General features: G+C 40.5%; 1 protein-coding gene across 5 annotated transcripts in view; it reads right to left on the bottom strand.

Moving 5' to 3' along the window:
* Positions 1–12,240, bottom strand: part of LOC126779061 (cullin-1) — a 42,165-nt gene that overhangs the window by 7,682 nt on the left and 22,243 nt on the right. For 4 of the 5 annotated variants that reach the window (XM_050502859.1, XM_050502860.1, XM_050502861.1 and 1 more), the window contains exons 4-12: positions 11,779–11,890; positions 10,482–10,577; positions 9,893–10,039; positions 8,778–8,924; positions 7,689–7,868; positions 2,495–2,629; positions 1,979–2,137; positions 1,194–1,323; positions 738–871 (exon numbers count right to left, since the gene is read on the bottom strand). In XM_050502859.1, the coding sequence (XP_050358816.1) occupies positions 738–871; positions 1,194–1,323; positions 1,979–2,137; positions 2,495–2,629; positions 7,689–7,868; positions 8,778–8,924; positions 9,893–10,039; positions 10,482–10,577; positions 11,779–11,890 (1,240 nt within the window). The remainder of the gene's footprint in view (positions 1–737; positions 872–1,193; positions 1,324–1,978; positions 2,138–2,494; positions 2,630–7,688; positions 7,869–8,777; positions 8,925–9,892; positions 10,040–10,481; positions 10,578–11,778; positions 11,891–12,240) is intronic. The other variant, XM_050502863.1, reaches the window with a different exon arrangement.

Raw genomic sequence — 12,240 nt, 5'->3', positions numbered from 1 at the left:
CATAAGCACAGTCCAACTGTCACTACTAGAGAGGGGTCACTGCTAACAGTTTTTTGACTTATATTAGTAGCTTTTATTGGTATGTAGCTAGAGTCTAGAATATATTCTAATATAGATAAACAAACCTTATATTTGAACATCCCTTGCTTTTTGCTAATATCATTACCATATTATACACTACAAACAGTTTTTGAATTATACATATTTACAAAACTATTGCGCCACTTAACTAATTACATCCACTTTAAGTTTCATTTCAAAGTTCCGATACCAACTGCAGCGACATTCAAAACATCATTTATTCAAGAATCCATAGATAATCTTATGTGTACTTTTCTTGCTATTGAAAAAGCCTATATTAACCAAGTTGGCAGTGAGCCTATTTACGCACATATGTACAAGACATTGCTTGCAGTGTGCGAACTCACCCTATCTATATATTTGACGAACGCGTTGGCGTGGTTGGTAAGATACCTGCCTTTCACGCCGAAGGTTGTGGGTTCGATTCCCACCCAGAATAGACATTTCTGTGCATGAACATGTCTGTTTGTACTGAGTCTGGGTGTAATTATCTATATAAGTATGCATTTACAAAAGAAAAATAGTTTATGTAGTATATCAGTTGTCTGGTTTTCATAGAAGCTCTGCTTAGTTTGGGATCAGATGGTGTGAATAATGTCCCAAGATATTAAAAATAAAAAATAAAAAATTACATAGATTAAAATTTGAAAACTCACAACTTGGTTAAGTGTGTCCTCTAGCTCTGCCTCTTCGGGGTTCTTGCTTGACTTCTTCAAAAGCAGGTCACAGTATTTAGCCAATAGTTCAGGACTCTTCGACGACGAATTTGCCGCTTTCGTTACAGCATTACCTGAAATAATTTTATTGTATTAATATTAAATTATTATGTCACAACAACTAGCTGCACTAACGTATACTTCACATATTTATACATATTTATTGTTTTATATATATATACATATATATAAAACAATTATCTAAAATGAATGGCATACTATATATTAAAAAAAAATCTTCAATAGAGTTCGATGTTTATATAGAAGGATATCGAATTATTTTATATAATATGATATAACTTAAAAAAAAAACGAATTTTTAATTTGAAATTAAAAATTACCGATAGTTTTAAAAATCTTATTTAACAAATAAAAAAAAATAAGAAAAATACTCACTGTTAATGAACCTTCCACAGGCTTTGTCCAAAGCGGCCACGAAGCCAGAGTCATTGTTGAAAGCGACCAGAACTAACGCATTGTATTTCTTGTGGACTTCTAAGATCGTCGACACATACACCTTTGGATCCTGGAATATGATGATCTGTTTAAATACGCTAAAATTAAGGATTAAGATCAAATTACAGTAGCAGCCTGTGAATGTCCCACTGCTGGGCTAAGGCCTCCTCACCCTTTTTGAGAAGGTTTTTTGGAGCTTATTCCACCACGCTGCTCCAATGCGGGAGTTGGTGGAATACACATGTGGCAGAATTTCAGTGAAATTAGACACATGCAGGTTTCCCCACGATGTTCTCCTTCACCGTCAAGCGCGAGATGAATTATAATCACAAATTAAGCACATGAAAATTCATTGGTGCTTGCCCGGGTTTGAACCCACGATCATCGGTTAAGATTCACGTTTTCTTACCACTGGGCCATCACGGTTAAGATCAAATAATGACACTTTATTTTATATATAAGGCTATATCCGTCTTTGAATAATAGTAGTACAATACAGCGCTTCTCTACTCGTTAGTCTATTGGCTTGATTCAAGGCAGGTTCATGCCATGGTAAGGCCAATAGGAGTTACTGGGTTTTTCTATCGCGATATCGAAAGGGGCACTAAATTCGATAGTTGGTAGCGTTAACACTCCTGTGTCTCGGAAAGGAAGGAGGTTCTGCATCTGAACTTCTTCCTCCAAAGACCCCCCCCCCCCTATATCCGAGTAGGCAGTGTACTCACGGAGTGCGCGCAGTCTCCGCACTTGTCGATGGCGGCGAGTCCCTGCGCGTGTATGTGCTGCTCCAGCAGGCGGCGCAGCTCCACCAGCCCGTCCGGGATGCGCGCCACGAGGCTGTACATGCGGCCCAGGTCGGCGTTTTTGTCCGCGTCCAGGAGTTTCTGAGGGAGAACACACATGACCTTCAAAATCCAAACAAGCATTAATGATGGATTCATTTTGAAGCTCCTTTGACACAATGCGCCAAAAAAAAAACCAAATACCATATTTAAATTTGGACCATACGAAGAAGCTGATTTGCATTCGTCCCACAGACTTCGTATTTACATATTGTTTTGTTGTTTTCTCCAAAACGAAGAAAGATTTCATAAAGGAAATATTCCGGAAATATGTAAATTTTCAGTTCGATTGATTGGATTAACCTGGTTTTATTCTTAGTGGCAGCATCTGGACCAGTAACTAACAGTTGAAATACAAAAAAAACTTGTAAATAACATTGATATCGTAATGGATCGAACCTGGAACTCTGCGTGGAATATCTCGAGATGTTTCTCGATGAGTACTCGGTCACAAGTCTTGGCGAGTCGCTCCATTGTGGTCTCATGCAAGTAGACCTGCACGCGACGCTGTTCCTCCTGCAAGCGCTGCTCCGCCTGGGACAAACACACACATCTTATCTATAAATATACAAGGCGGATATCGCTTTGATTTACTATCAAAGAAAAACTTAACTATAAGACATTTAGGATAAGGTTTTTATTCCATAAAGTAGTGCCTGTACTTTAAAACATAATAGTATGAAAATTTTAGTTTAAATGGAGCAATGCATCCTTTGTCTATTTACACTTGACACAGTCTTAGCGCCTTTACATATCTATACAAATTAAAATTCATTTATTCAATATAACCCCGACTTCAGACATTGAAAACAACCTGCTCAGGAAGAATCGGCGGAAGAAACTCGACGGTTTTGTTTTGATAAAACTTTGTAAGGTTAATAAATTTTAAATATGATAAACTACATTTCTATAATTATTCGCTCGACTATCTATTTCATCTCATAAACGACGTGATGATAAAATGATGTCACCTGATGGTAAGTGGTCACCATCGCCCAATAACATAGGCACTGTAAGAAATATTAACTATTTCTTACAATGCCAATGCGAACTAAGATGATAAGTCCCTTGTGCCTAAGTAACTTAACTCTCCCTTTAAACCGGAACACAATGATACTAAGTACTCCTATTTTGCGGTAGGATATCTGATGAGTGGGTTGGTACCCAGACGAACTTGCACAAAGTCCTACCACCAAGTAAAGGATTACTATTTTTATTATTATATGCAAATAAAATTTAAACACGCACCTTATATAATACATATATCAACAGTTCTCAAAGTTCAAATTTAGGGATCACACTATAAGTATGTTTGTAAAGTAAAAACTAATATCACATCACTTGAGCAGGATAGCCCCCCCCCCCCCTTCTTTTTGTGTTATCTATTTCCGTGGCTTTTCGGTGCTGTCGTGTTCTGCGGACCGCGGTTCGAGTACCACTGAGAGGCGCATTGGCTATAAGCGATGGTTGACATTTCTTACAATGCCAATGTCTAAGGGCGTTTGGTGACCACTTACCATCAGGTGGCCCACATGCTCGTCCACCTTCCTATTCTATAAAAAAAAAAAAAAAAGATAGACACTCGTGACATCTCGCTTGGTTCAGACGGGTATTACCATAATTCTGTTGTCTTATGCAAATAAAATTCTATATCATCGCGACATGCACTTGAATCCCATATTATTTACGTTTATACTCCATGTACACATAATCTTGTTTCATAAATTTTAAAATCATACTTTTTTTTATTTATTTTTTATTTTTTTATTATAGTAGATAGGCAGACGAGCCACCTTTTAGTAAGGTCACCACCAGCCATAGACATTGGGACGATGTACGAAATATTAACCACTCCGTACATAGTCAATACACCACCAACCTCGGGAATTAAGATGTTACGTCCCTTGTGCCTGTATTTACACTGGTTCATTCCCAGTTGAAACCATACCGTACCGTAACCGTAACAGCCTGTGAATGTCCCACTGCTGGGCTAAAGGCCTCCTCTCCTCTTTTTGAGGAGAAGGTTTGGAGCTTATTCCACCACGCTGCTCCAATGCGGGTTGGTAGAATTCACATGTGGCAGAACTTCAGTGAAATTAGACACATGCAGGTTTCCTCACGATGTTTTCCTTCACCGTAAAGCACGAGATGAATTATAATTACAAATTAAGCACATGAAAATTCAGTGGTGCTTGCCCGGGTTTGAACCAACGATCATCGGTTAAGATTCACGCGTTCTTACCACAGGGCCATCTCGGCTTAGTTGAAACCATCAATCAACAGCCAATCGTTGTCCACTGCTGAACATAGGCCTCTCCCAAGGTGCGCCAAAGCTCCCTGTCCTCCGCCTTCCGCATCCAGTTGGTGCCCGCCACCTTCTTAAGGTCGTCGGTCCACCTGGCTGGAGGGCGCCCTACGCTGCGCTTGCCGATTCGCGGTCTCCACTCTAGGACTCGTCTGCTCCAACGGCCATCGGTCCTACGACATACGTGACCAGCCCACTGCCACTTCAGCCTGCTAATTTTGCAAGCTATGTCGGTGACTCCGGTTCTTTTCCGGATAATCTCATTTCTGATCTTATCCTTCAAAGATACTCCGAGCATAGCTCGCTCCATAGCACGCTGAGCGACTTTGAATTTGTGGACTAGTCCCGCAGTTAGTGTCCACGTTTCGGCACCGTATGTCATGGCAGGTAAGACGCATTGGTTGAAGACTTTCGTCTTCAAACATTGCGGTATAGACGACTTGAGGACTTGACGAAGGTTGCCAAATGCTGCCCATCCCAAGCGAATTCTTCGATCGGCTTCCTTCTCGAAGTTGTTCCTACCGACTTGTATTATCTGTCCTAGGTAGGTATATTCACTAACAACTTCGAGAGGTTTCCCCTCGACGTATATCGGTCCCGGCACGACATGCCTATTGAACACGACCTTGGTCTTGTCCAAGTTCATACCGAGACCGACACACCGGGAAGACTCGCCTAGGCTACGCAGCATTTCGGTGAGTTGTTCCAGCGACTCTGCTATGATGACGATATCGTCGGCAAATCGAAGGTGTGAGATGTACTCGCCGTTTACATTGACTCCATACTTAGTCCAATCCAGCGTTTTGAAAACGTCTTCCAACGCGTTGGTGAACAGTTTCGGGGATATTACATGCCCCTGTCTCACCCCTCTGCGCAGTTGGATCGCCTTCGTCTTACAGTCCTGGATGTGGACAGTCATTGTAGCGGCGTTGTACAGACATCTCAGTACCTCGATATATCTCCAATCGATATGACATCTCTGCAATGAGTCGAGCACTGCCCAGGTTTCGATGGAGTCGAAGGCTTTCTCGTAGTCCACAAATGCCATACACAGCGGCTGATTGTACTCTTCGGTCTTCTGCACAATCTGCCGAACAGTATGGATGTGGTCCACGGTGCTGTAACCTGATCGAAAGCCGGCTTGCTCTGGGGGCTGGAATTCGTCAAGTCGTCTGGCGAGACGGTTCGTGACGACTCTTGAGAACAGCTTATACACGTGACTCAGGAGGGAGATTGGTCTGTAGTTTTTCAAGAGGGTTTTATCACCTTTCTTGAAAAACAGTACCACCTCACTCCCGCTCCACGTTTCCGGGGTCTTGCCATGTTGGATGACGGAATTAAAGAGGCTTGCTAGCTCTTTTAGGACCGGAGTCCCGCCTGCCTTAAGCAACTCTGTTGTGATTCCGTCATCTCCCGGAGCTTTGTTGTTTTTAAGCTGTTCTAGAGCCGCCCTAATCTCTCCTTGGTCAACGACCGGGAGCTCCTCGGAGTAATGGCGCATAAGAGGGGCGCGCTGGTCATCAATACTGATTCCCACGGGTTTATCCGATCTTGAAGAGAATCTGTGGCGGAAAACACTTGCGGGATGTGTTTTGCAGTATTTTGACCAGCGTGTCGGTTCTCTCATCAATGCTGCTTATGGTTTCCAACGCGGTGAATTGATTTTGAAGTTCCATTTGGAACTTTTCGGAGCCTTGAGCAGCTTGGAGCATGGTAGGTCGGAGAGTAGACCTCATCATTCTCGATCTTTCGGCTTTTAAGTTGATATTTAGAGTGCCTCGAACCAAGCGGTGATCACTTCCGGTATTAAACCTGTTGATCACTGAAACATCTCTAAATATGTGCCTTTTATTCGAAATGATAAAGTCTATCTCGTTCCTTGTCACGTTATCGGGGCTTCGCCAGGTCCACCTCCTCTGAGGCTTCTTTTGAAAGAAAGAATTCATCAAAAAAAGCCCCTGCGCTTCGAGAAAGTTTACCAGCATTTGCCCCCTGTGATTTCTGCAGCCCAAGCCGTAAGGTCCGACTTTCGATTCACCGCTATCTTGTACTCCCACTTTAGCATTAAAGTCTCCCATAACAACATTGTAGTGGGCCTTCGAGGTGTCGTTGAGGGCCTTTGCGATGTCCTCGTACATCGCTTCGACCACATCATCAGAGTATGTCGAAGTTGGCGCATATACCTGTACGACCTTCAGGGAGTACCTGTCGGAAAGTTTTAGGACAAGGTACGCTACCCGGTTCGACACACTACTGATTTCCACAATGCTGCTAATGAGATCCTTTTTGACTAGAAAACCGACACCACCCTGGGAGAGGTTATCACCTTCGCGGAAGTAGAGTAAGTTACCGGACTCTAGAGTTATCGTGTCCTCCCCCTGTCTTCGGACTTCAGATAACCCCAGTATATGCCAGTTTATATGACTTAACTCTACTTCTAATTCGGCGAGGTGATGGTCCAGCCTCATCAAGCGTCCATTATACGTTGCATTTTCAGTCGTTTTATACGGTAGCCTGCCGTGAACCGGTGATTCTTAGCACCCCCTGCTCTGCCGATACCGCGACCGCTACCTTGGTCGGGCCTAGCGGGCTTGCCGGTAACTGGGGGCCTTTTATTTGGGCGCATCTGCCATTAAGGGGGGGGGGTTTGCCCATACTCGCCGCGCTGGGCAGGCGTGTTGGCGAGCGCAGTAGGGGGGTAAGATGTTTATGTAAAAGAGGGGGAAAAAGAGGGGGGACGCTGCTGCCCATCCCCCCTTTTCCCCGTCCCTCAGTCGCCTCTTACGACACCCACGGGATGAGATTGGGGGAGTACTATTCTAAGCCGGTACTCCACGGCGAGTACCGGCTGTAGTTGAAACCATAAGACAATAATATTAAGTAATGCTGTTTAGCGGTAGAATATCTGATGAGTGGTATCTACCCAGATGGGCTCGCACAAAGTCCTACCACCGAGTAAGTAATGTTTAACTCGTTTCACAGACTTATGTAATTTTGACATTATCTAAAAGTTCCTATTACCATTTTAAGTGGTAAGGTAAAGTTTGATTGAGTTATATTTCATAAGCATTATTGTTTTTCACGTTTATTTTTAATTGTTTGTTTAGAAATTATTTCATATTCAGTATAAAACAATAACTAAAATAACCGTTTTAGCTATAAATGTTATTCAGATGTTGATTAGTTATACTGCTGTCTTCTTCTTTCGAATGTCAAATCGGTGGTGACAGAAAGAGAGAAATAAGTGTTCAACCAAACATATACGTTTAAATTCATAACGTTAATTACCTTAATCATATATTCAGTGACCGGATTATTTCTCAGGAAATCGGTGCTTTCCCTTGTGTAGAATCGCTCCGTGTCCTCGAGGAATACAGCTTCGAATGTATCTTTATATACCGCCAGGTTCTGACCACGGGCTGAGGGCTCCTCTTCGTTGAGACCCAGCGCTACGTAGCAGTTGATCACCTGGAACAAACATTGGATACAGTCAACATGGTTTGAAGGGTGAGTGAGCCAGTGTAATTACAGGCACAAGGGACATAAAATCTTAGTTCCCAAGGTTGGTGGCGCATTGGATATGTAAGCGATGGTTGACATTTCTTACAATGCCAATGTCTAAGAGCGTTGGTGACCACTTACCATCAGGTGGCCCATATGCTCGTCCGCCTTCCTATTCTATAAAAAAAAAAAAACACGCGTTTGAAGGTGAATCTCAAAATTATAGATTGATTCAATTCTACATTTTATCCAGATATTTGGTCTAGTCGCTAGCTCATAAGCCAGCGGATCATGAGATACTGCGTTCAAACATCGAGTCGAGCTGATAAAATTTTTTTTTTATTTGATTTTCGTGTCTGTGTGTTAAGATTCCTGAGGCTCAGAACGCACGTAAAGTTCATCCAGAGCCTGATCTCACTTCGTTCGGTGCGGATTGCCACCCCATCGGCTTATGAACTAATGATATACCTGTGTTTGAGCACACACTCGAGACACGTTATCAGCATATGATCGAATATTTTGTAGTATTTTTTTTTGTTACAATTAATAGGCCAGCGTTTAACCGTTGACTTGCCTGATGTTAAGCATCGACACGGTCTAGGATTTAGCATGCTTGTATAAGAAACCTGTTTACTCTGGATTTGAAGACACAAACATTGTACCCATCAGGAAATACGGACTCGGGCAAAGCATTCCATAGTTTCGCAGTGCGAATGATGAATGTAGATTCAAAGCGCTTCGTACGTAGGCGGGGAATTTCCACTGTGTACCTGTGGCACTTTGGTCGCGTTCGCCTGGCCGTTCGATAGTAAAAGTAGTAGTAGAAGTAGTAGTAGAAGTTGTATAGAAGTAGTAAAATAAATGAACAAAACTCACCCCCGAAACTAGTCTAGTATTAATGGTTTCTCCATTACGTTCCCTCTCGATCAGTTTCAATACAGCGTTGGTAACTTGTTTGTTCAAACTTTGGAACAAATGATCACGCCAGGTCACCAGCGCGAGCTGGTAGATCTCATAAATACCCTGTAATTAATAATAATAATAGTTTTTATATTTCATATATTAACATCTGACGAACTATTCTGTAAGTGGTGTACTGGTGGTAGAGCTTTGTACAAGCTCGTCTGGGTAGGTATCATCAAATATTCTGTCGCAAAACAGCAGTACTTGGTATTGTGTTCCGGTTGGAGGGTGAGTAAGCCAGTGTAATTACAGGCACATGGGACATAACATCTTAGTTCCCAAGGTTGGTGGCGCATTGGTGGTGTAAGCGATGGTTAACATTTCTTACAATGCCAATGTCTATGGGCGTTGGTGACCACTTACGATCAGGTGGCCCATATGCTCGTCCGCCTTCCTATTCAATAAAAAAAAAGAACAAACTAGAGAATCATCGCACGAGCACGTGACGTAACAAGCACGCACTTCAAACAATCGTGATATGCCAAGTGTCATATACATATATACTGATAATTAATAATTAGATTACACTTAAAGGATATACGCATGAAATGAGCGTATCGCTGTATTTTTATTTTTCAATATTGCACGAATGAGACATGCAGTGCTTTCTAACAGAATAAGCTTTCATTTCTATTATTTATAAAGGGAAGGCATGGCGAGTAAATAAGCCAATCTATGGAACCGATAGCGCAGATGGGGACATCGTATAAAAATAAGTTTATTATTAATTAATAAAAATTCTCTAAAGCATTTTGTCAACACTAAAGTGCTTTAGCCAATGAGAACAATCGTGTCAGCTTACGTCACGATCACGTCACATAACGCAACTTTACGCAGCGAAAGTATCCGGTACCGTTAGCAAAATCTTTCACTTGTTTTAAGCTGGCACGGTCTGCACAAGACCTCCTAACAAAGCCAATTACTTCAAATCGTATACAATAGCACTTGACACCATAACCACCACATAAGAAATGCAAATCTTATCTTACTCCATCGAACGCCATGTGACTTTAAAATATAGTACTCACTTTCCTTCCCTCTTCGCATTCACGCTTGACCCAATGCCTGTTGAGGTAGGAGCAAACCCCGTTGAGCACTCGGGAGGAGAACTGGTACTCCTCCCATTGTGTCGTGTAGAAGCCCAACACGTCCTCACCCATCAGGTCTACGCCGTGCTGTAGTAATTATACATTATGGTTAATATATATATATATAAATGAACTTATTCAATACGAGTCTTGTGAATTTTTAAAACGGATAACTTTAGTACAGTACGTAAGTAAGAAAATTTAGTATATAACGCATGCTTATCAATTGAAAAAATTTCTTTCAGCAGAAACTCTCCCCCCCCCCCCTTGTAATATTGAATATACGTTCGTCGTACAATCATACAAAAATTTAGACAACAATATACAATTAAAATAAAATCTTATAAAGGTAAATAAGATCAATACGAGTATCACTTTACAGACTTATGATTCGTCTATTTGTATCTTAATCGAGCAGCGTTCTATTTTTAAAATTTATTATTTCATGGGGACAGATATAAAATGGGTCACGCGATATTTAATGGCAACCTTCGCCTATAACTCTATTATATATATGTATATATCTTACCTCGAGTAAATTAATAAGATAGAATATAAGGAAATCACGTAGCCTCTTATATAATTCAAGACCGACCAGTTGAGCGCCGCCTGGCACTTGTTGTACCTGAAAAAAAAACCACATTATATATATAAATATATATAACAAAAACATGTACTGATTGTCTGAGGCTCGAACAACTTCCGAATAATAGGAAATCATTTCGAATTACATTATTATTATTTAATAAAGTAACATAAAATATAATCTATATAATTATTAATACAGTCCAGTAAGTTCGTTACATCAAAACTCTGAATGTTTGTCACTCGAATACATTGATATTTTTATCAACCATAAGTATGAAAAACTGGAGATTGATTTTATTTAAGGGTTTAATTTTATTTGAAGTTTTATTTTTTAAACAGGTAATTATAGATATTGTGCCGACACTTTCAAAACTCATCAAATCTCATCACTTTTAAAATCTTGAAAGAGGGGATTTTGTTTTTTTCATCCCCCACCCTAAACACAATATCGAAAAATTCACGTTTCATTTCTATTTATAAATGTATATAATGATTTAACTATTATTCCTTACAACGTTAGGAAGGTTGTTGTACTTTGCTTATCACATCAATGCTGTAGCATCTGATAACTATTAACATACATAATATTCTGGTACATTATTTACACACGGCCATCTGATCCCGAACTAAGCAGAGCTCGTGCTATGGAAACCAGACAACTGATATACTACATATACTACTTTTCTTTTGTAAATACATACTTATATGTATAGATAATTACACCCAGACTCAAAGCCAGACAAACGGACATGTTCATGCACACAAATATTTGTCCTGGGTGGGAATCGAACCCACAACGTTCGGCGTGTTAGGCAAGTATCTACCAACCCCGCCAACTGGCCCGTCAAAACTAAAGCTAGCAATCAATTTAATTTTTATATTAAAGAAGTTTATTATATTTATATTTTTCAATTTAAATAAAGACATTTTATAACCTTAACTTTTTTAAACACTTGATTTTTTTAAACGAGCACTGATGTCTGAAATGTAAATAGGGCTCTGCTATATTATACAACACGAACAGTTATTAATTAATATGTCTCTATTTATGATACAACATTATTCCACATAAATACTTATACTTCAACTTCCAAAGATCCGAAAACAATCTTACCGATATTTAAAACGCCATTTTTTCACAAAACGAATCTCGACCAATGACGTCATGCCAATTCAAGGTCAAATTTCTTTATTCACTTTAACTCCTATCCATTAGATAACTATTTTATCCCACATACCTTATTCTTATATGAGCTGTTCCTGCCACCATTATTGGTGACACTCGTCCTGCTAGAGCCGCTCGAATTGGATCCCTGCTGGTGAACTGACGTACAATAGTTATATACGTGTCTGAGAATATATTAAGGGGTTTATTGTTCTTTTAAAAAGCGCAATGTCAGCCATAATAAGTGATATATAGTTACACCATCAATAAAGCAATCCATGGTGACGATAATCGATTTCGGCAACGGCGGCCAATCTCAAGCGATTAGCCAACTGCGTTATGCATATTATTGTGCACAAGTGTGCGCTTAAACAAAGATTAACTTCAATAATAATAAGATGGGATGGCAATCCAACACCACCTCAAAGAAGCAGGCGCAGGCGAAGGACAGGACAGAGTCCTCACTTCCGATTTCAAGACTCCGGTTTGCTACTGATAATTCTCGACAAAACAAAGTAATCACTTTTTATTGGCC

Source organism: Nymphalis io, chromosome 28 (genome assembly GCF_905147045.1).
Source record: "Nymphalis io chromosome 28, ilAglIoxx1.1, whole genome shotgun sequence".
Taxonomy (NCBI): domain Eukaryota; kingdom Metazoa; phylum Arthropoda; class Insecta; order Lepidoptera; family Nymphalidae; genus Nymphalis; species Nymphalis io.
The sequence above is the reverse complement of the archived record's forward strand: the minus strand, read 5'-3'. Positions and strand labels throughout refer to the sequence as shown.